A 23439-nucleotide genomic window follows, 5' to 3' on the forward strand; every position below is an offset into this window, starting at 1 on the left:
CTTTTCCTAATATCCCCTTCTCCCGCTTCTCCCCCGCCCGCCCCCCAAAAGTGTGTGATGAAACAGTTTCCAAGGTTTCTGTTCTGAGTTTAAATGCTGTGATTGGTCTCTTCCCCCCCCCCCTTTTAAGCTGCTTTTAAGGTTACAGGAGAAAGCAAATGTTAGCCTAAGTCTAAACCTGGAGTTTCTAAGCGGGTGTGCAGCTCGAAGGCTAAAGCCGGATGAGAAGATGAAAAGTAGGGTGTTGACCTTTGCATGACTTTTTAAGAAATGGTTCCTTTCCAGCCGAGACAGAACAGGAGGGCTGTTAGGTATGCAGGTCAACACCCGCTGCAGTGTGCATTTATTGCTGCAAAGCTTGCATGCTGGGGTGAACAGGGTAGGAATGCAGCCCTTTGCCTACCAACGTCCTCTGTAGGCAGAATCCGTCCCAGGGGGCCTGGATTTGTGCTGGGGCGGATGGGATGGGCTATATGTGTCTCTTCGAGTTTTCACAATCTCCCCTCTCCGCCCCCAGATAAGAAAAAGGGCATGAGCTGTAAAGAACAAAGGGGGCGGGGAGAGCAGATGCTCAACTTGCAAGTGCCATTGTCCACTGGGAACCCACAGAGAACAGAGCTGTCGAAAGACGTCACATCCTGGGTCTGTAAGGATCCTCTTGCTTACCCCTTGGTCTACCTTTGTAAGCAAAGTGGCTCCATGATACAGAGTCCTTCAGACAACCTGACCTTCAGAAATCTTACCCCATATGCAAATTCATTTGCTGCTTGGATTCCTGGGGGCGCAGGGAGGAACCACCCCATTGTGCTCTTGGAAATTATAGCGTGTATAATCTGATTGACCTAATTACCTCTACTTTTCGTTCGGGGGGTGGGGGGGCAGGGAGAGACTAGAACCCAGGGCACAGGTTGGAGAGAAAGCACCGGTGGGAAACCCCACAGAAATGGCGACACCACGTGGCAAGAAAAAGAAAAGCAACTTCGCTCCCCCGGTTTTGATTGTCACGAAGCCTCTAAGCTTCTCTGCATCAGAGCATGTTGGTTTTAAAAAATACCAAAGTGCCGCCTGTGCTTAGTACTTAAATCCTGAGAGGGCTGTTCCACGGACCGCAACTGCTTCCTAGGGGTGGCTGTTGTGCTAGAATAAGAAGCCAAAATCATATCCATAACTTTAACCAAACATTATACTTGGGAAGATTTACGTCTCCTGCTTAGAGCCCAGTCTTCTTTCCTCCTTAGCGGCTGGCCACTTTCCATCTGAAGATGTGCACGAGGGCAGTGACTTTAGGTGGTGGTGCGGAGCCTTGGTGGAAGGAAGGACAACTCTGGTTGCTTACGTGCACTGATCAAACTGTCGTCTCGTCGCCCTCATGATGCGGGGCGGACTTGGACTACGTGGAAATATGGAGGACAGCAGAGACTCCTGGGTCATCTATAACCACTACAGCCTTGGTCGAGGCTTAAGACTGCACTCCCAGGCATCCTCGGCCAGGCCTGTGCCAGCCAAAACGTCGCAAAGGTAGAAAATTACACAGGCTGTTAGCCCTCTCTACAGAATAAACCTGAAGTGCTGCCTGCAGTTTGTGTCCTACAGGGCCAAGGTGGTGGTGGCACCTGTCCAAGGAGCTGTTTTGTACAGGGTGCTTGCAGCCCCCCCCCCCTGCAAAGTCCTGGTGGACCCCCCTCGTTTCACCACTTTAATGGCTTAAATGATCCTGAGGTTACACATTCCTGGGGCAAGTAACCTTCCTACAAGTGTACGACTACTCGCTCGGATCAAACGAGCGAGTTCATGTCATATGGGAGAAAACTGGCCTGCAAACACTGGCTGTCTTCTCCAGGCCAGAGGAGAAAGTGGAGGATTAAAGCAGACTGAAATGGCCCAGCTGAATGAGGCGGGGGGGGGGGGGGAAGGGACCAGGGCAAGCAGGGGGGAGGAATCGAGACCGTCGGCTCCGCTTCCTCCCTCCAGAGGGAGTGCAGTCATAAACATTCCAGGCTGTGGAAGGTGCTCGTTCTTGGCTTGGTGTTGCTATGGCTGGAATTGCCTTCCAGAACCACCTGCTGTCCTAGTTGGCAGAGAAAACGAAGTTCAAAATGAAGCAGCGTTGATCCCCGTGGGCAGGAGAATTGGCAGGGTGGTTGTGCGCATAAGCCCACAAATGGCTTTAAAAGCGGAGGAGGAGGAGGAGGGAAGGGATCGTCCTGCCCTGAGTTTATGTCCTTCCTTGGTGTGAGGAGCTTTTGGTCCAAGCCCGTCGGCCAGGAACCCCCCAGTCCTTGCCTCGCGCCCCCAAACCAAGGCTTGGCTAGCTTGCTGTTCTCATTCGGGGCTGTCACAGCGAGATGTCGGCAGTCACCTGCAGCGTCTGCCCCATGGCCCGTTTCCTGGCGCTGTGCCGACCGGTGTCCCCCCGCCGGTACGGCTGGTTGCGCAGGCCTGCCATGAGAAAAGACAAAACGCCTAGTTAATTGTTTCAGGTCCATGTGTTCAGACATGCTTGGCTTTTGGATTTGCGCTGGTTTCTCCCTAAAACTTCTGCAATGCAGAATGTGCAGCAGTGTGTCCGTCCTCCCCGGACTAGTTTATATTGAAATACAACCTCGGAGGCTACCACTGAGAGGAGCAGAGCGAACTTGCTTAACTCTTTTCCCATCCTCTCATTTGTCTTCTCAAAATTGCTTCCTTCCCCACCCCCCAACAACTGCTTTTCCCACCAACTAGGAAAAAAGATCCAGGAATGACCCCCCCCCCAAAAAATTGAGCATTTGGCACATTCTTGGCACCCATTACTCTATTGCTGATGGCAACCTTCAAGGCTGCTTTTCATTTAAAAACTAGGGAAAGAAAAGAAACACCCCGCTGTATGCAGTGTGGCCTTCTGGTTTTTTTTTAACTTACTTAAAATTGGAGACACACCTCACTTTCAGACCTAAAAGGTTTACTGCCCTGAGAAGCCTGAAGTCCACATTGTGATAATTGCATTTCAGAATTTTTGACCTAGCAATACATTGTCAATCATAGTGGGTGGGTGGGCGCTATGCAACAATCACGATGTGGGGAAAAACATTAAGCCAGCCAATGCTTCTCTCGATTCCTGTAGCTCCTGTTAACTCTGCCGGCTCAGCGATCGCCTGCCTCAAGCGAATCGCAAGGGCAGGTGCCGGCAAAAATCACGGTGCAGGAAAAACCCTGAAGCTGGCCAAATGCCTCTACATCGCTTCATCCTTATTTCAGACACCGTGATCTATCGGCGTATTGCAATGTTTAGTTGGTTATATATCACATTGTTGAAAACCATATATCACCCAGCCCTAACACTGATTGTATGCACGCGCGCGCACACACACACACACACACACAGTTCAAACTCCCTCACATATTCACTCAAATGCCTGGCTAGACGCTTCAGCTATTGCAGGGCTCATCCCAGCACCGGAAGGAGTTCTTTCGGGACGCCACTTTTACCAGCCGGGCTCCCCACTCCTCGACTACATAAATCAGGCATCCCCAAACTGCGGCCCTCCAGATGTTTTGGCCTACAACTCCCATGATCCCTAGCTAACAGGACCAGTGGTCAGGGATGATGGCAATTGTAGTCCAAAACATCTGGAGGGCCAAAGTTTGGGGATGCTTGACATAAATCCACAATTCTGCCTTTGATGCAGCACGTTACCTAGAGCCACAAGCTACAGTGGGCTCTCTTCATTGAAACTGGCGTCGCAGAAGAGGCGAGAAGAGCGCTTGCCCGTCCGAGCAGTGAAAGGAACGGTCTTCAGGGCTAAGTAAAGAATAGTACCGGGTGGAAAGGCAAGAAGATTAAGAAGCAGAAGAGAAACAAAGGGCAAGTAAAGCAGGCAAGTAAAAGTCCCACAGCAAGCAAGCAAGGTAGTCTCTACAAAGAGGCGCCAAGCCTCTAAATGGCATCTCTGCATTCCGCAGCACTTAGTATCTGTCACGGCTTCTCTCGAAATAATCCTGGAAACTGAAGCTCGTTGACAGCACTAGCAAATCCCTGTTGGAGGTTTGACAGCCTGCTCTACCCCTCTGCCCTGTCTACAAAACCTCTCCACTCCTGCAGTTCTGTTCTCCCAGTTTAAGTCTGTGGTGTAGATGCACCCTTTGAGAATCTTTGGGCAGGAAAAATAAAGACATGAGTGCGCTTAGAAAGAGCGCCGGGCCCTGCAGCGATTAGTAAAAGCAGGCAAGCTGGTTTGCAAAAGGAGTAGAAAGGCCTAAGGAGGGTATAACAACAGGGGAATGGGACTCCATGCAACAGGCAAAAAGCAGCAGCAGCAGCAGAAAACCTCTCTTACAGCTCCACCTAGTGTTGTGTGTTTGTGTGGTGTGTCTGGGCATTGGCAGGATGGGGAAGGCCTCAGAAGTCGCTTGTCTCTCAGCTTAACCGACTTCACAGGGTTTTGCTGTGGGAATTAGATGGGAATGGGAGAGCAAAGGACTGTGTACCCCACCGCCTTGAGCAGCCTGGAGAAAAGGTGGGATACAAATGTAATAAAAGAAACAACCAGGTTGGTTGGGGAGAAGAAAAAATAAGGATGCCCACTAATGGCCGACTGCTCCGAGAGCCCAGATTTGCAACGATGGAAATTAAATGTGTTAGCCCAAGCACGCAGGCCAGTTAGAACTGTACACAGGCAAATATTTGCTAAAAAAGGGGGGGTGGAGGCATGGTGTAGTCTCAAACAAATAAGGGCTCAGTAAAGCCTGTGATTGCCTCTTATCCTTCCCTGGATATAGACCCAGGTGGTGCTGTGGGTTAAACACAGAGCCTAGGGCTTGTTGATCAAAAGGTCGGCAGTTCGAATCCCTGCTACGGGGTGAGCTCCTGTTGCTCGGTCCCAGCAGTTCAAAAGCACGTCAAAGTGCAAGTAGATAAATAGGTACCGCTCCAAGCGGGAAGGTAAACGGCATTTCCGTGCGCTGCTCTGGTTCACCAGAAGCGGCTTTGTCATGCTGGCCACATGACCTGGACGCTGTACGCCGGCTCCCTCGGCCAATAACGCGAGATGAGCGCCGCAACCCCAGAGTCGGTCACGACTGGACCTAATGGTCAGGGGTCCCTTAAAGCTTGCGATTGCCTCTTATCCTTCCCCGGATATAGAATTGTAGAGTCTGAAGGGGCCACGAGTCAATCTAGTACAACCCCCTCTAATGCAGGAGTCTGTTTGGCCAACGTGGGGCTCTTAACCCATGACCCTGAGGTTAAGAGTTTCACACTTTAGCAACTGAGCCACCCCATGCCAGGTGGCTGCAGAGGTGGCAAAGCTGGGCCCAAATTGCACAGCTCGGAAGTTACTGGGAAGTTGCTTCCCTCGGGCGCTACGATTCCACGCAGCTCCCCCTTTGCCCGGGCCTCCGCGGAGGACCTGCCGAGACTTCAAAGCCCTCTGGTAAAACAAACTGCCTCCTTCCTCCTCACCTGTAATAATATCCTCAATGGCTCCATCTTTCTCTTCATAAATGAGGGGCTCCTTCACCAGCTGCTTCTTCTTCAGCTCAGAAATGAGGTCCATCTGCTGCCGCTTGGCCTTGTGTGTGGGAGACTGCCAAGAGAGAGAAGCGGTTGCTGTGGTTACACACTTACCAAGAGAGACGATATTTCTCCTCGCAGGACCGGCCCACCCGTCAGGCAGCTGTCCAAGGTACTAGATATAGGGGAGAACCAGTTTGCTGCTTGTCGCTGCCGAATACCATCCATTGTTCGATTTTGTGAATTGTTTTTTACCCAGTCTGTTCCCAGGGGCTTAAGGCAGCAGATTTTTTTATTTTTATTTTTGCTGCAATGTATATTTCAAATCAAAGTGACTCTCGACAGCAATACACCATCAATTCTTATTTTGACACTTGCCAAAATAAGTCACCCGGAAAACCTGCTTTTTTGTGACAAAGTACCGAAGGCTTGGTCACGTTTAAATCACCGAGAAATACTATCGCGAACTGTAGGAAACATTGCATCCATGAAGTCTCCCCCCCCCCAGCCCTCTTACTGTAATGTTGCACAGTGCAAACTAGTGTAGCACAGAATTTGAGAACAAAAAAGCCACAAGTCTGCAAATAATTGTTAAACAGTACAAAAAAACAAACAAAACCTACAACAAATATGAGCCAAAAATAATAATATCAAACCCTCTGTTAAGAGGTAAAATTAATAATAAAGATGACAATAGATAATAGATAATAATGATAATAGATAAAACCCCCACAATGGGATGAGCTCCCATTGCTCTGTCCCAGCTCCTGCCAGCCTAGCAGTTCAAAAGCACACCAGTGCAAGTAGATAAATAGGCAACCCTGCGGCGAGAAGGTAAACGGCATTTCTGTGCGCTCTGGTCTCCGTCACAGTGTCCCGTCGTGCCAGAAGTGGTTTAGTGATGCTGGCCACATGACCCAGAAAGCGGCCTACGGACAAACACCAGCTCCCTTGGCCTGAAAGCGAGATGAGCACCGCAACCCCAGAGTCGCCTTTGACTGGACTTAACCTTCCAAGAGTCCTTTACCTTTACGGTCAGTCCAGGGAGTAGCACGGTCTACCAGCTTCTCTATATCCATGCTGCCCTTGTGGATCTCGGCATGGAGGATGAGGACAGACCTAGAATGATTTGGCTCTGGAGCCACCTACGGGTGGACTTACTCCTGCAAATGGGCACCAGTCGCCCCAGCTACCATGTTTTCGACACACAAGCTAGATGTTTTCCGTGCAATACACATCTGTGGTTGCAATGGTGCTCTTTAGAACAGCTTCCAAGGAGCTTGGGAGCCAAATGGGAACCAGATACATTTGTACGTTTGCTGCTGCTGCTGCCCAGCGCTCCGACTAGCAAAGTCAATGCCTCTTTCCCTCCACCTCTCCTCCTCTAGCTGTTTCTGACAATCGACAACAGAGTAAGTTATATGAATCCTGCGAGCAGAAAGTGTTTTTGGCAGAGTTCAGATTTGGTCCCCAACACCAACACAAGATCCAGTTGCTGAACACAGTCTGGTGGGAATTCCAGAACTCTTTTCATTTTGAGAAAAAGCAGGGGGAAGGGGGAAATGGTTTTGGAAAGGTGTCCTGTGTTAACACCTACCTTTTGAGCTGCCTTTTCCTCCTGGCTGGGGGAGTTCACCTCCTCCACTTTGGCTGCCGCTTCCTGCTTCTTCCACAACTGGATATCTTCTTCCGCTTTCTAGTTTCAGGGCAGGGAGAGAGAGAAATAAGCTTCGCTAAGCAATTGCAGGTACATCCCTAGATGGTGACAGGGCTCCCAAACACGTCACATCACGGAGTTATCAGATTCGCAAGCCCACCTTTCCAGTGGACAGAGTTTAAAAACTCATCGCACACATTCCCCCCAGCTCTCATTGCCAGGATACAAAAAGATGTTAGCGTCTGGTCTCAGGCTGGCTAAACCGCTTCACTTTCCCCCAGCAGAGATACTCAACATTCTGTGCTTTCTGGAAGCTCCATGATCCTTGAGTTTTCCAAAAGTATTTCTTTCTTTCTTTCTTAGTTTACAAACTAATGATATCTTTCTGCATACTTAAGGGAGACCTTCACCTACGCACGAACCACCACCTTATTTTGGGTGGTCCCACAATCTGAAACAGTCCAACTTTGTCCTTTATTACATGACCTGTAATAAAGATGGGGATGTAGAAAACCTTTTTGCTAATTCAGCCGTTGTCACCCCAGCCCTACAACTGCCCACTGGTGCCACCAATGGGTCTCATTCGTAGGCGGGGGGTGGGGTGGGGAATTTCCCCCCAAGGGGAGCCTTACCTATCCTTGCCTCCTTGTAGCAACATCTACAAGAGCTAGTCACTCTTTCTATTAAAGTTATTCGTATCAAATGCTATCTAGGAAATATATATCTAGGATATAAAAACTAGGGAGTTCTCCTTTCTCTAGCTCAGTGGTTCTCAAAGGGTATGCGTGCCACACTGGTGCGGTTTGAGATTCAAGGAGAATCAAACATTTTAACATTTCAGCGTAGTCCAGTCTAGTATCAATATAATTTCTTTTTTAATTGCAGAATACGGATAGTTATCTTTTCAAAATGCGAGCATCAAGTAACACTTCAAGCTCACATCTCTCATTGAGTTTGTACGCATTCTTAAGGTACATATGCAAGAGGCTCACTTATAATTATATTTTTGGAAATGATTCATGTTCTTACGTAGCTGCATTGTTCTATACCTTCTGGATGTCCCATGATCATATTTCGCCCCACACTGGGCCAAATATTCCTGCATTGCAGGGGGTTGGACTAGATGACCCCTGGTGCACCTTCCAACTCTACAATACTATGATTCTAAAGGGACCCCTGTTGATACTGCCTGTTGAGTATCCGCATGAGTCACTACTGGGCTTTAAAGGTAAAGGGTCCCCTGACCATTAGGTCCAGTCGTGATCGACTCTGGGGTTGCGGCGCTCATCTCGCGTTATTGGCTGAGGGAGCCGGCATACAGCTTCCAGGTCATGTGGCCAGCATGACAAAGCCGCTTCTGGTGAACCAAAGCAGTGCACGGAAACACCGTTTACCTTCCCGCTGTAGCGGTACCTATTTATCTCCTTGCACTGACGTGCTTTTGAACTGCTAGGTTGGCAGGAGCTGGGACCAAACAACGGGAGCTTACCCTGTTGCGGGGATTTGAATCGCCGACCTTCTGATTGGCAAGCCGTAGGCTCTGTGGTTTAACCCACAGCGCCACCCGCGTCCCTACCTACAATTATAAAGTAGTTGTGTTCTACGTCATAAGTCAAGCACTGCTAGGAGTTGTTTCTCTTTTTTCCCCCTTATCAATAAAAAAATCAGTGTGGTGCAAGCAATTTTTTTTTTGAAAGAGTGGCCCAGAGAGGTAAGCTTGATAACGACTGCTTTAGGTCAATCCAGTAATTCATAAATATAATGATAATGATAATTTATACCCTGCCCATCTGGCGGGGTTTCTGTAGCCACTCTGGGCAGCTCCCAACAGAATATTAAAAACACGATAAAACACCAAACATTAAAAACTTCTCTAAACTAAACTATTTCAGTAAACTAAACTATTTGGAAGACATAAACTAGTGGCCTAGTGTGTGTGGCCTACCACCGCAACACGTTTTATTGACTACAGTGGTACCTACAGTGGTACCTTGGGTTACAGACGCTTCAGGTTACAGACTCCGCTAACCCAGAAATAGTACCTCGGGTTAAGAACTTTGCTTCAGGATGAGAACAGAAATTGCGCAGCAGCAGCGGGAGGCCCCGTTAGCTAAAGTGGTACCTCGCATTAAGAACACTTTCAGGTTAAGAACAGACCTCCAGAATGGATTAAGTTCTTAACCCGAGGTACCACTGTACTACAATAATCCTCAACACTTAGCATTTACATAGCATGTTTTAAGAATTCCATGTCCCCCATCTGCATTATGACGGCAATCTTTACAAAAGTTGGTATTTAGAATCTTCCCGATGCAAATAAATATGGGACTCAAGGAGTGTGGCTCACAGTCAATAAACAGGATGCACCCAACTAAAGGCACGAGTCTTACCTTGTATGCCTTGACGAAGCGCACAAACGTAGGGAAGAACATTGTCGGAGGGGTAGTCTTGGGGTTCTCCCCGAAATACTCCACTGTTGACTCATAGGCGTCCTGTAGAGAATGAAAGAAAAAACCCCACAGTCACAACCCTCAATCTTGGGGCAGCGGCTTTGTCAGCAATGCCACATTCCCTCAAATTTGTTTCTTATATTTATCGGTTGCCCCGTGCAATGAGCCTCTTCTCTTTGGGAACCCATGGATGATGCCAGCTTTGACACCAAGATGTGTAGGCTTCATTTTTATTGTCAAAAATGGAAAAAGAGCCTTGCGACAACAGAATGGAATAAGCTTTCAAGGAGTTTGATGCATCCACACACAGAGAAACATCCACACGGCCGTGGAGAGGAAATGGGGGAAAAGGTGGAGTGAAATGCCAACGCGATATAAATAAAAAATGTAATCTTGGACAATTCAATGAGAGCTTAAAGGTATGTAAAATGAGCACAGCGAACATTCACACCCATTGCTGCTCAGTTCCATCCATCTTTTTAAAAACCCAGAGATGACAAACCGGTGGTCCTAACCAATTTAAATCAGTGTCCCCCGTCCCCCCAGTGTATGTGTGTGAGACAGAGAGATGGAGAGGCAGAAAGAGATGCTACAAATGTGTTGCCTCTCTCTGGAATCTGTATGCGACACCACCAGCCGATAGCTATTGAGAGACATCACTGCAGTCTGAGGACGCATTTGTGGGTCACGCATTGAAAATACTTCTCACCCCTATACCGCTGCCTGAAAACTGAGTGGTCCCCAAGAGCTGCTGGCAAGCTAGCTAGCTCTCTCTTTTTTTAAGGCTCAAATCTCCCCCTGTGTTTCGAGTTGCCACGACAACCCCTTCTGAACTAAGCACCGCCTCCTCCTCCTCCTCCTCACCTGTGCAGTTTTGCCATCGGCCTGGAGCTTCTCCATCACCTCTGTGTTCGCCTTGAGGAAGTCCTTGAGCACAGTGCTGTCATCCTGGCGCATGAACTCTTTGCGCGTGAGCTCCATGCCCCTCTGTAGGCCCCGCAGATCTTGGAGCACACTGTCCAGGGATACTGCGAGAGCCAACAGAGAAAGAAGCGTGAGGTGGCGAAGCAGGCCCAATCGAGCTGCCGTGGCTCCAATTAACACATCTACCTAGGGGGGAACTTCAGTATATATATATTTTAAGGGTATTATGATCCCCTCTGGCACTTTCCCATGGCCAAGGGGGAGGAGCTGCACCCTATCCTTCGCTGTAAAGTTCTCCCCTTGCCCAGAACCCTCTGGCTCAGCACCTGCTGCCGCTTTTTCCAGGAAGTGCAGGTCACTAGCGAAGTTTGTAAGGTCAGAGTATTTCTCCTGGATCACCCGCACGATGTAATGAAGCAGCGTCTGCTTCCGGTCTGTGGATTTCATATCCAGGAGCTACAGAGAGAAACGGGTCAGAATGGGGGTTGGGTGAGGGAGCCAATCCCCACTATCTCACAAAAATCACCTACGGTAGTATTTCTCTTGCTAGTACAGTCGTACCTTGGAAGCCGAACGGAATCTGTTCCGGAAGTCCGTTCGACTTCCAAAACGTTCAGAAACCACTTTGGCTGCCTTTTAGGTATACTGGGCAGAGGCTGTTTAGGGCTTTAAAGGTCAGCACCAACACTTTGAATTGTGCTCAGAAACATACTGGGAGCCAATGTAGGTCTTTCAGGACCGGTGTTATATGGTCTCTGGCTGCCGCATTCTGGATCAGTCTTGCTTGCACCCAACTTGTAGCTAACACTGATCCATAGTTTGAGAATGATTTGCCACTGAATCCCGATTCCACCCCCACGGTGGTTTTCTGGGGTGTTCTGGCAAACACAGAGGTCCACCACAATCTCGCACAAGGCCAGTGCGAACCCTCAAGCTGACCCCCTGCTGTTTAGTGCCTGGCCATGACGTGCTCCCCGAAGAGGGTGCCAAGTCTTCCATGCTTCCCCAACCCACGTCACTTACCGCGTCAAGGCTCTGCAAGCGGAACCCATAGGCCGCTCCTCGCTTGCTGCTATTCAGGTAGTTCCCAAACGCCAGGACAATCTATGAGAGACAACCAATCAATCCAAACCACTCGTGCACGGCTGGGAACACTTGTTTGTATCTACAAATCCCATTTCCATGCAAACAGAACTGCCCACCGTGAGAGGAGGCTGCCTGTTGAGTATCTGCACGAGTCACTGTACTGGGCTTAAAAGGTAAAGGGGACCCCTGACCATTAGGTCCAGTCGTGACCGACTCTGGTTTACTACACTCTCTAAGTCAGGCATCCCCAAACTGCGGCCCTCCAGATGTTTTGGCCTACAACTCCCATGATCCCTAGCTAACAGGACCAGTGGTCAGGGATGATGGGAATTGTAGTCCAAAACATCTAGAGGGCCGAAGCTTGGGGATGCCTGCTCTAAGTGGTGATCCTATCACAGTTGTATGTCTAAGTGGTGACAGGATCACACAAGTAAATGCAAAAGATGTGTGGGTAAATTCTAGGGCAGGCCTCCCCAAACTGCGGATGTTTTGGCCTACAACTCCCATGATCCCTAGCTAACAGGACCAGTGGTCAGGGATGATGGGAATTGTAGTCCAAAACATCTGGAGGGCCGAAGTTTGGGGATGCCTGCTCTAGGGAACCTGATTACAGTACACTGTATGTAGGACTGCCATTCAGGGTCCCCCCCCCCCCAGAAACTCCAGTTTGTACAGAATCCACCAGTTAGGCTACTAACTGACTAGTTACACTGAACTTATATTATCAGTTCTTAAACAGCCACACTGGTTGCTGCTCTGTTTCCGGACACAATTCTGCTCTGTACTGGTAAAGGTAAAAGGGACCCCTGACCATTAGGTCCAGTCGTGACCGACTCTGGGGTTGTGGCATTCATCTCGTGTTATTGGCCGAGGGAGCCGGCGTACAGCTTCCAGGTCATGTGGCCAGCATGAGAAAGCCGCTTCTGGCAAACCAGAGCAGCGCACGGAAACGCCGTTTACCTTCCCGCTGTAGCGGTACCTATTTATCTACTTGCACTTTGACGTGCTTTCGAACTGCTAGGTTGGCAGGAGCTTACCTGCTTCCAAAATTAACAGAGCGCTCTCATAGCAGCAACTCAGACGGAAACACATTGGATGAACTCCTGTGAGGGCACCTCACTCTAAAAGCCAGGCTTTTCCAATCTAAGATTAACTTGTGTCCATACTTGCAATCGGAGGGTGGAGATGTGTCTCAGCTCTCAGAATTTTAGGATGCCACCAATTGAATGCATTGGGTTTGACTTGTGGGCTTGCTTCTTTGTGACTGAGCAAACCCACCCTTATTTTTAAGGAACCTCACCTCCAAAATCTGGCGCAGTTTGGTAGAAGCCTTGAGCGACATCGAAGCAGCGATGATGGAATTGAGTTGCTGTGGACGGGAAAGAACGACGGCATAATCAGCTCCCCTGCTTTGTCTGACACCTTCTCCTGCACCAGCTCTATATCCACTTTAGTGGAGCTAACTCAAAATGCGGAAAGTGAACTTTTCATTCCAAGCCCTGAAGATGCCAAACTTCTGAAAATTCAGATTTATTCAATACTACGGAGTGAAACATTAAGATTTTGGGAGTAAGGGGTAAATGAAAAGGCGCATTGGTGTGCTGATACTCAAATCTTAAGGAGATGTCTTAAGTTTAATTTCCACCCTCCTTACACAAGTGTTTCCTGTTTTATATCCTCAAAAGAAATCATTTATATTATGAACACAAGACAGAGCGGGCCGGGGGGGGGGGGGGGGGGTTGGCGGCTTCAAATCGCTGAGTGATGTGATGGTTGTTATCACTCTGCTAAGGCCTAGGTAATAACAATCCTGTTATATCCCACAGCTGATTTCACAAAGGGTCTTGAGCTGGGCCTTGGCAAAGATAAGGGCCGGCTCAATACATTCTGCTGCCTGAAGACAGCACCTTCCCGCAAGGTAAAGAAAGAAGCCAATCAGACTCGCAGTTGAATCGTACCGAATGAAGCATCTTCCACTGCAATTGAGGGAAGCAGGCTAGTCTAAGGGGTACAGGGCAGCTCTGCCCACCCCCACCTTGGCATCTGCTACCTTTTGCTTCATCATAAAGGCCGCCCCTGGCAAAGACAGTCGGCGCCTTTGCCCATCGCCCTGCCCTTTGTTTGAAAGACTCCTAGAATTCCTCAGCCAGATCCCTCCCTGTGTGGTAATGGAGGCAGAATTCCACACAGAGAACAGGCACAGCCCAGGTTGGACAGAAGGCAGGTGCCTGGCAGTGTCGTAACTAGCCTTTTCTGCAAGTGGGGCAGGCTTCCAATTCAACACGCACAGCCTCTTCCACCAACAGGTATCAAGAACGGCTGCTGCAGGCTTTAAAAGGCACTGCTGCTCAAATTCAAGACATTCTCTAGATTGTTGCATCCTGCTGGGTTGCTGCTTTCTGGTGCCCCACACCTCCGAATTTCTCCTCCATCTCCCAGCTGTGTTGAATAGCTAAGAAGGACAATACTCCTGAAACTACCGAGATTGTTTCGGGGTACTTAGCTGAGATTTTTAAAGCTAAATCTAAAGTTGCCTGATTGATTCAATGGTGGTTATCTAGCCTTTTATATATTGTATGTGTTCGGATTGTCAGTGTATTTGGATGACTTCGTACGGCTTTATGATTATACTGTTTTAACATGCCAATAAAGGCTAGTTACAAGTTACAAGCTCAGAGTGCTTTGCTGCGCCCGCAGTCCACGAGAAGCAGAAATGAGAGCCACGTTGCCAGGCTTCTGTCCCAACTAAGCAGCTGTCAGGGACCGTGCAGAGGAGGGCTGCACTGAGGAAGAATGGGAGCCACCCCCTCTTCCTGATCCTGAATCTTCCCAGGAGCAGGAAGACAGTACTATAGATTTGGAACAGTGGTTTGCAGAGGGGCATGGTTCAGAAGGCAGAAGCTGGGAAATACTGGGTGGGGAACAGCAAGGAGAAGAAACACTGGGAGAGAGAGGGTTAACAGATTCACAGTTTCTGGACAGCATTCACCCTCCTTCTCCAAAGTCAGGGAGGGCTCAGAAAGTGGCAGAACAGAAAGCACAGAGGGTACAAGCTCAGATTACAAGAAGTAGGAGCGACATAGATTAATAGGGACGGAAGGGGTGTGTGACCTTAATTGGGAGCACCGCCATTCTGTTTAGATGCTTTCTTTTGTCCTTCGCTGTCCTTACTAAAGAAACTAACTGGTAAGAATTCCCTTTCGTTTGATCTGCTTATTTATGGCCACGGGGAAGGAAGCCGATCCCCCAAAGCCTGACACAGGCTTTCTGCCCCAGCTAAGCAGCCAAGCAACCCAAGAACTGTATTTTTATCTTGAAAACAGGCGTGCTATACCATACCAAAAAGAAAGGCGTTGCAAAAATGCAAGCAGCAATTGGTTGCATCATCTTTTATGTCCTTTCTGCACACCTGTCCGGAATCCACCTGCAAAGGTGCCCCTACTGTTGGCCCCCACTCTAGTTGCCCCCCTGGCTGCCTATTCCACTCCCTTACGGGTAGAAGGAGCTGGACGGTGTCTCCGAAGTTGCCCAGGAAGGTCATGATGTGCATGCGTTCCGCCAGGCGAGGGATCCTGCTGAATTTAATCATGAACTGGTCCTCATCTGAAAGCTCGTCCAGCGGCCGTTGCTCCTTCTCGTACCTGCGAATCACCGTCAGCTCGTATTCCGTGGGGATGAAGCGCATCAACAACTCCATGAAGTCAAGGCTTAGGGACTGCAGGTCGTAACTGAATGGGAGCAAAGCAAAGGCTCGGATTCATTGGCAGGGTAACAACAGAAGACCACCTGGGCAGGCTCAGGACCCATCGGTACGGGAGGCGAACCACAAAAGGGCACCTCCCCTCTCCGCCAGGGAAGAAAGGGCGAGCGAAGATCTACATCACAAACAAGGAGGGAATAGAGATCTGCTGCCCCCGTGGATCCTGCCGCCTGAGGCAGTTGCCTCACCTTGCCCCATGGGTGTGCTGGCCCTGACCACCACGGTGCCTTCTTAAGAACATGGGGCAAAGGGAGGAGTGTTTCTACTCTGATTGTAGGTAATGAAGTCGGACCAGCTCCCCAGTTCTCCATTCCTCAAAGAGCAAACCAACGGCAGCTTTTAATATTCAAGCAGTACCGCAAAGGCGATTGACAGAACTCAAATGAGCCGCTTTATCATGATGGCAGGAACAGAAAATTGGTCCCAATTGCTTCTCATTCTGGGCAACTAATTGCCTGGGACTCATCTATAAACCCTTCTAGGTCGCGCCAGGTTCACACTATTGCGGGGCGTTTGGATTCTCTTTCCCAAAACTTTGATGCTTGCCTTTCCCCCTGCTATTGAACAGCTCTGTGGCACTTGTGCAAATACTACACAGGAAGCTGCCTTATACAGAGTCGGACCACGGGATCCATGTAGCTCACATCTGTCTACATCAAACTGTTTTTGACTACAATTCCCATCATCCCTGACCATTGGTCCTGCTAGCTAGGGATGATGGGAGTTGTAGTCCAGCAACAGCTGAAGACCCAAGTTTGGGAAACACTGGTCTACCTTGACCAGCAGCAGCTCTCGAGGTTTTTTTTTAGACAGACAGTCTTCCCTAGCCCTACGCAGAGATGCCAGGGATTTGAACCTGGGACCTTCTGCATGTGCCGCAGACGGTCTGCCACTCTGCTGTGGTCTTAAGAAGGTACAGTGGTACCTCTACTTATGAATTTAATGCATTCCGAACACACATTTGTAAGTCGAAAAAAATTGTAAGTCGAATCCCATAGGAATGCATTGGGAGAAAACATTCGTAAGTAGAAGCAACCCTATCTAAAAATTCGTAAGTAGAAAAAATCCTATCTAAACCGCATCCAAGATGGCGGACGGAGCTCCATTCGTAAGTAGAAACATTTGTAAGTAGAGGTACCACTGTATATAGAACGCATTGTTGCCTTGCAGCTTCATCTAGACTAGGGACTGCAAAAGCATGCCTTATCAGTGAGACGGGTTCCTGCTTACTGACCCGGGTCTAAATCAGGAACAGCCTCGATCCTCTCTCCATGTAGTCTCACCTCCTCTGCCCACTCTGCTGGGGAAAGGAATTGGAGAGGTGGGAAACCCATCCCTTGCGTGTAGGCTACTCACACCTGGATGGCCTTGCAGATGCCGTCGATGCTGAGGCCCGCCTTGCGAAGCGTGATGGCCAGGTTCTTGGCCCGGTTACATTCAATCAGCATCACCTTGCTGGGGGCTTTCTTCTGGGAAGCCTTTGCCTTCAGGGCAGGGAGCTCACGGGCCTGGCCTTGAGCTCTGGTTTTGAACTGCTCCTCAAAGTCGTTCATGTCAAGCTCCTGCACCGAGAGGAAGTCAGAAATTGAGAGCACAGCGTGGGTTTGGGGCATGGGGGTGGGTAGGGGGTTGGGGGTTGGGGACGAGCAGGAAGCAGGGAGGGGTGAACTTAGCCTGGACGTACCTGAAGGACCTTCTCGTCGTTGAGTTCGTTGAAGACCGTGCCATTGATCTGGTTGGGCTTCAGAGCCACCCAGTTGAAGATGGGCATCCGGAATTTCGTTTGTATTGGCTTCTTGATCTTGACAGCTTTCAAAGGACAACAGAGCCTGTCAGAGCCTACCAAATCAGAGATCTCGTCCTTTCCAGAGCCTTACTTTTGGCGCCTGGGGGGCCTTCTGACAGATTGTACACAGAGAGAAGAAGACATCCCAGGTGTGGTCCGCCTATATCCTGCGGTTGCCTAGCAACCACAGACACAAATTTCAACCCTTGAACCCCTTCAGCCTCTGGACCTGTGGGATGTATCGTCACCGAAGCAGTCAAATACAACAGTTCCTGCTTCCTAGAGTGGACACACGGGGGAATGTTGCCCCAGCCAGGGAGGACTTCCTGTCATACCTGTTCTGAAGCATCCTCCCCCTGTGTGTGACCAGGTAGATGGGCGTGACCCTAGCAGGCCCTCCCTATAAAAGGGCTAGCCATGCAGCTATCTTTCTGTCTTCTGGCTCCTAGCCAGCAGCACACGGCTCATCCTTACAGAGGATGGAAGCCACAAGGCAGAATGTCTGAGGCCTAGCTCAGACTTATTGTCTCTACAAATGTAACTGTAACCACAAGATAAAGCCTGCCTTCAGAATACTGCTGTGAACTTTACTCTTACTTTTAAACAAGACTGTCATGTTATTATTGTTTTAAATAAAAGGGGAAACTTACCAGGAACAATCCAGGCTAGACAAGCCAGACTTGATTGCTTAACTTAAATGATTCTAATGAATCCATCAACTTGCTTGCCGCAATGTGCAAGGGAATGTGCTCTGCTGCTTGCTCACTAGCGTGAGTGAGGAGGGATAATATTTAATCAATATATCCTCTCCTACTTTCCTCAACATTCCCACAGGACCCACTAGAATGGCTGAGCTGATGTCAAGACTTGGGCTCTGAAGACAACGCAACTTCTTGAGTGGCTGCAGAAAGTCAGAGTCTCTCGAAAGATACCTACTGCACAGAACTGTTGTCAGGATAAAATGGGGTAACAACCCCTCTACCCTCCATTGAAGGGGGTTGGACTAGATGACCCCCAGGATCCCTTCCAATTCTACAGTTCTATGATTCTATGCATGCAGCTCCGAGGGAATTGAGAATACAGAACAGCTAACTGCCTCTACTCACAGTGCATGCTCTTGAAGAGGCTACAGGTACCCAAGGTTTTTCCAGATCCCAGACCTGAGTGTTCCTCAGGTATTAAAATTTGGTGAGGAAAGTAATGAGAATCTCAACCTTTATTTGTAAGGGTGGAGAGACTGTGCCGTTTTCTGAGGAAGCAACTCAGAAGGGGGCTCATCAGGGAACAAAAATGTGACAGGAACAGAGGGCACCCCCCCCACACACAGACACACTTAAACGCTCACTTAAGCCATTACATCTACCAACTCTGTTCATGTCCCTCCCCAGTTCATCAGGAACTATTAAAAAAAACCACAAATAAATTATTAGCATATCCACACGCTGACTGAATGGATCGATTAATGGTTCAAAACGTATACAATTCAACTGACGGATATGTTCTGCATTAAGTAATAAACTGGAAATTACGCAAAGTGATTTAACGTATCGCAAAAATGTGCATATATGTGTGTGTAATTTAGGCACTTAGAAATACCCTCTTAAGACTAGCTCACAAATGCAAGATGTGCTTTCACTCCCGCAAGATTGAATATAATTAATAATAATAATAATAATAATAATAATAATAATAATACTTTATTATTTATACCCCGCCCATCTGGCTGGGTTTCCCCAGCCACTCTGGGCAGCTTCCAACAGAAAAATAAAACACAGTGATCTATTAAACATTAAAAGCCTCCCTAAACAGGGCTGCCTTCAGATGTCTTCTAAAAGTCTGGTAGTTGTTTTTCTCTTTGACATCTGATGGGAGGGCATTCCACAGGGCGGGCGCCACTACTGAGAAGGCCCTCTGTCTAGTTCCCTGCAACTTGGCTTCTCGCAATTAGGGAACCGCCAGAAGGCCCTCCGTGTTGGACCTCAGTGTCCGGGCAGAACGATATAATATAATGCCTTCGGCTGTACTTGAGGGTCAATTTCAAAAAAATCCAGTGGAAAAATGGTTATGTCACTATGAAGATGGCAGTATTGAGTCAGTGGCTCATGTGCTTGCACTCTTGATAAAAATTTGAGGAGTGAGGTTATTGCCCCTCTATTATTGCCCACGCCGGATCGCTCAACCAGTCCTGCTATGATCAAGATGATCAAGTGACAGCAAAAACGACAAGATTTTTAGTGGGGGCAGTTAGAATAAGATCTATTATTTGAGTATAGACATAAGTCCCCCCAAAGTCTCTTCTCTAGTTAAGTTTATACCTCTACCTTCAGTACATTTTGTTTTATTGCGATGGCTTGTGGCTGATGCAAATAAAGATTCTTCTGATTCTGGCTCACAATAAATTCATAGAGTTGGAAGGAACCACGATGGACATCTAGCACAACACCCAGCAATGGGGCTTGAACCCATGACCCGGAGATTAAGAGTCTCACGCACTACCATCTGAGCTCACCTGGCGTTACTGTGACTCCTGGGAAATTTGCACCATCAGCCATCGGCGGAGGGGGAGGAGGAGGAGGAACCGGACCGTCCGCTGGCAGGAGGGGTGGAGGTGGTGGTGGAGCTGTAGTTCCTGCCACAGGAAGGGGCGGGGCAGGGGGAGGAACACTGATCCCCGGAAGGGGCGGAGCTGGAGGGGGGATAGGAGGAGCTTCCTCTTGAGAGGATGAAGGAACCAGGGAGCTGCTGTCCTTGGTGAAAGGCAGGGGCGGGGCTGGAGGGATTTCGGGAGCAGGAGGAGGAACAGGAGATGTAGATGGTGAAGGAAAATCTGGAAAGGAAAAGAAGCACATCTTTATTTATTTAAGCTATAGGTAAAAAGGTAAAGGACCCCTGGATGGTTAAGTCCAGTCAAAGGTGACCATGGGGTTGTGGCGCTCATTTTGCTTTCAGGCTGAGCGATCCAACATTTGTCCGCAGACAGCTTTCCAGGTCATGTGGCCAGCAGGACTAAACTGCTCCTGGCGCAACGGGACACCGTGACGGAAACCAGAGCCCACGGAAATGCTGTTTACCTTCCCGCCACAGCAGTACCTATTTATCTACTTGCGCTGGCGTGCTTTCAAACTGCTAGGTTGGCAGGAGCTGGGACAGAGCAATGGGAGCTTGCCCCATTGCGGGGATTCGAACCGCCAACTTTCTGACCGGCAAGCCCAAGAGGCTCAGTGGTTTAGACCAGTGGTCCTCAACCCCCGGTCCACGGACTGGTCCCGGTCCGTGGATCAATTGGTACCGGGCCGCCCAAGGAACATTAAATACAATTAAATTAAAATTATTAAATCAAAACAATCTAAATAAAATATAAATAATCAACGTGCCCCCCCTTGGCGGGCCACAAAACAATCAGCGCCCCCCCTTAGCGGGCCGCAGTAAAATTATCAAACGTTGACTGGTCCGCGACGATAAAAAGGTTGGGGAGCACTGGTTTAGACCACAGCGCCAACCAGCTCCGGACCCTGACGTTCCCAGTTGAAGTCCCAAAGCCCATGACACACACATAATTGGGTTTCTCTTGGGCAGCCTTCTACAACCTTCCAGATGTTTTGGACTACAACTCCCATCATCCCTGACCATTGCTGTGCTGACTGTGGCTGATGGGATTTGTAGTGCAAGAACATCTGGGCGGCACCAGGTTGAGAAAGGCTGGTCTGGGGGGAGGTGAACTCCCCAACTAGAACAGGCTCATTTATCCCAAGATGGAAGAGATCTTGCCAGGGCTTTTGGACTCTCGCTGTCAACTAGCTTCAACCTTCTGATTCATTTTCACCTTGAGCATGTAAACAAATAAGAGATTGAAGCAGGGGAATATCTGAAGGGTTTGCTAAACCAGTGCTGTGTGAGCAAGCCCCTTTCGTTTTGCAATGTTTCTTTATTTTAAGAAACCAGAGATCTCCCCACTCCCGTGATTTTTAAGTGTAGTTTCAAGAGGAGGTAAATGCGCCCCCCGCGCCCCCTTTATTTATTTATAATAGTACTGAAATACCTCCCTTTTGCAAAACATCAGGGCAGTGTACAGCAACATTAAAAAAAAACGTTGAAAGCAACACAGAACCATAATTAAAAATGACTGGCAATGCAACAATTTTTAAAAAACAACTTCCATAGATTCGGCTAGTGCCTCCCCTTCCTGACTAGTTGGGGATAAAAAAAAACAACCCTCCTTGTTCCAGCTTCTCAGCGAAGAAGGGGAGATGAACTGCAGCACAGGCAGGGCGTGTTTTAGAATGTCAAAATTCAGCAGCACTCTTTGCTTTAAAAGGAATGCATTTTCCAGGTGGAAATTTATCTGCAAATGCAGAGAATGGCCTGAAGAGCAGAGGAAAATCATCAAGGTACTCATGTGGCACCGCCGATGGTGGCAGAGACGGCTTTTAGACTGCAGGTGGAGGATGACTGCGTTATCTGAACGCTTCACCGTAAAATAAAATAAAAAAGAAATCTATTGGTTATGCACAAAATTGGCATTCGAGAGAAAAGGTTTCTCGCTCGGTCTTCTCTCCAATATGCTGCTTAAGTACAGATAATTGTTTTCATATAGGCAGGGCCGGATTTAGGTTTCATGTGGCCCTAAGCTACTGAAGGTAATGGGGCCCTTTATATGTCCAGCTGTCCTTTGTCAACAACAAATTGCCGCTGTTTTTTTGTGTAGAATATATGCATTATGGCAATTGATGGACCTAATAGGTATCTAAAGCCATTTGCACGTGCAGAATGTAGGCACCCTATATAAAGAAATGAGCAAACCAGTGATATTTTAGGGAGCAGGCTAGCATTACCTACAATCATAGGAGCCTACACAACACAAAACACTGTTGCTTTATGTAGGTTTTATTTTATTTGTTTTTTATCTTATATTTTGGAAATCTACATCGAGTTTTTTCCCCTTTAAATTTTTGGGGGGCCTCCAAGAGAGTGGGGCCCTAAGCTATAGCTTGTTTAGCTTATATGTAAATCCGGCACTGCATATAGGGAAGCATTAAAACATTGTTTCCCCAAGTGTTATTCAATGTGGAAAAGGTAAAGGACCCCTGGCAGTTAAGTCCAGTCGCGAACGACTCTGGGGTTGCGGCGCTCATCTCGCGTTACTGGCCGAGGGAGCCGGCGGCGTACAGCTTTCAGGTCATGTGGCCAGCATGACTAAGCCGCTTCTGGCGAACCGGAGCAGTGCACGGAAACGCAGTTTACCTTCCTGCTGTAGCGGTACCTATTTATCTACTTGCACTGGTGTGCTTTCGAACTGCTAGGTTGACAGGAGCAGGGACCGAGCAACAGGAGCTCACCCCGTCGTGGGGATTTGAACCGCCGACCTTCTGATCAGCAAGCCCTAGGCTCTGTGGTTTAACCCACAGCGCCACCCGCATCCCATATTCAATGTGGTAGAGCCCAGCAAAAGAGGAATCAGGCAGCAACTTTTGTTTCTGCCACAAAATGGGCATATTGTTTGCTCTACATACCTGTGCTGGTTGACGAAGGTGCAACAATGGTAACCGAAGAGGCTCCTGAGGCTTCCACAATGACCGGGATGACCTCAATGCCAACGATGACATCTCCATCAGGTCCCCGCAGAATCCGGATTAGCCCCTTGTCTTCAAGTTCCTCTAGTTTGCGCTCCAAGGCAGGGTACTGCAGAGACCCCCGAGGCTGTGGCATTTGTAGCAAAGAGGGACTCCTTGGACTGTCCGTCCGATCCTGTTCCGAGAAAGACAATTTTGAAAATCATGAGGTCTGGGCAGAAAACTTAGAAAGCACCCCCCCTCTCTTTTTTTAAAAAAAATTATTTATGATTTTAAGTTTTATACATTTCAAAAAGTTTACAATCATTTTAACATTTCAAAACTCGACTTCCTTCCTCCTCTTTCTGCGGTTCCTTAAATTTATTTTTGATATTTTCTGCACATTCCAAATTATCTTAAATTTATCATTTATTCATCTCTTCACGCATTAGATCTTGAAAGATCTACATTGGCTCCCAGTACGTTTCCGAGCACAATTCAAAGTGTTGCTGCTGACCTTTAAAGCCCTAAATGGCCTCGGTCCAGTATACCTGAAGGAGCATCTCCACCCCCATCGTTCTGCCCGGACACTGAGGTCCAGCTCCGAGGGCCTTCTGGCGGTTCCCTCATTGCGAGAAGCCAAGTTGCAGGGAACCAGGCAGAGGGCCTTCTCGGTAGTGGCGCCTGCCCTGTGGAACGCCCTCCCACCAGATGTCAAAGAGAAAAACAGCTACCA

The 23439-nt window shown here is 48.6% G+C and overlaps 1 protein-coding gene across 3 annotated transcripts in view; it reads right to left on the minus strand.

Moving 5' to 3' along the window:
- Positions 1 to 51: 51 nt before the first annotated feature.
- FMNL1 (formin like 1) overlaps positions 52 to 23439 on the minus strand; it is a 120235-nt gene continuing 96847 nt past the window's right edge. For 2 of the 3 annotated variants that reach the window (XM_035135504.2, XM_035135502.2), the window contains 12 exons: positions 22665 to 22899; positions 19664 to 19981; positions 17053 to 17177; positions 16725 to 16930; positions 15102 to 15336; positions 12909 to 12977; positions 11546 to 11626; positions 10849 to 10978; positions 10463 to 10626; positions 9539 to 9640; positions 7089 to 7187; positions 4868 to 5564 (listed from right to left, as the gene is read on the minus strand). In XM_035135504.2, the coding sequence (XP_034991395.2) occupies positions 5205 to 5564; positions 7089 to 7187; positions 9539 to 9640; positions 10463 to 10626; positions 10849 to 10978; positions 11546 to 11626; positions 12909 to 12977; positions 15102 to 15336; positions 16725 to 16930; positions 17053 to 17177; positions 19664 to 19981; positions 22665 to 22899 (2124 nt within the window). In that variant the 3' untranslated portion in view covers positions 4868 to 5204. Of the gene's footprint in view, positions 2440 to 4867; positions 5565 to 7088; positions 7188 to 9538; positions 9641 to 10462; positions 10627 to 10848; positions 10979 to 11545; positions 11627 to 12908; positions 12978 to 15101; positions 15337 to 16724; positions 16931 to 17052; positions 17178 to 19663; positions 19982 to 22664; positions 22900 to 23439 lie in introns of those variants that run through there. The other variant, XM_035135503.2, reaches the window with a different exon arrangement.

This window comes from Zootoca vivipara, chromosome 13 (assembly GCF_963506605.1).
Source record: "Zootoca vivipara chromosome 13, rZooViv1.1, whole genome shotgun sequence".
In the NCBI taxonomy this organism is placed as follows: domain Eukaryota; kingdom Metazoa; phylum Chordata; class Lepidosauria; order Squamata; family Lacertidae; genus Zootoca; species Zootoca vivipara.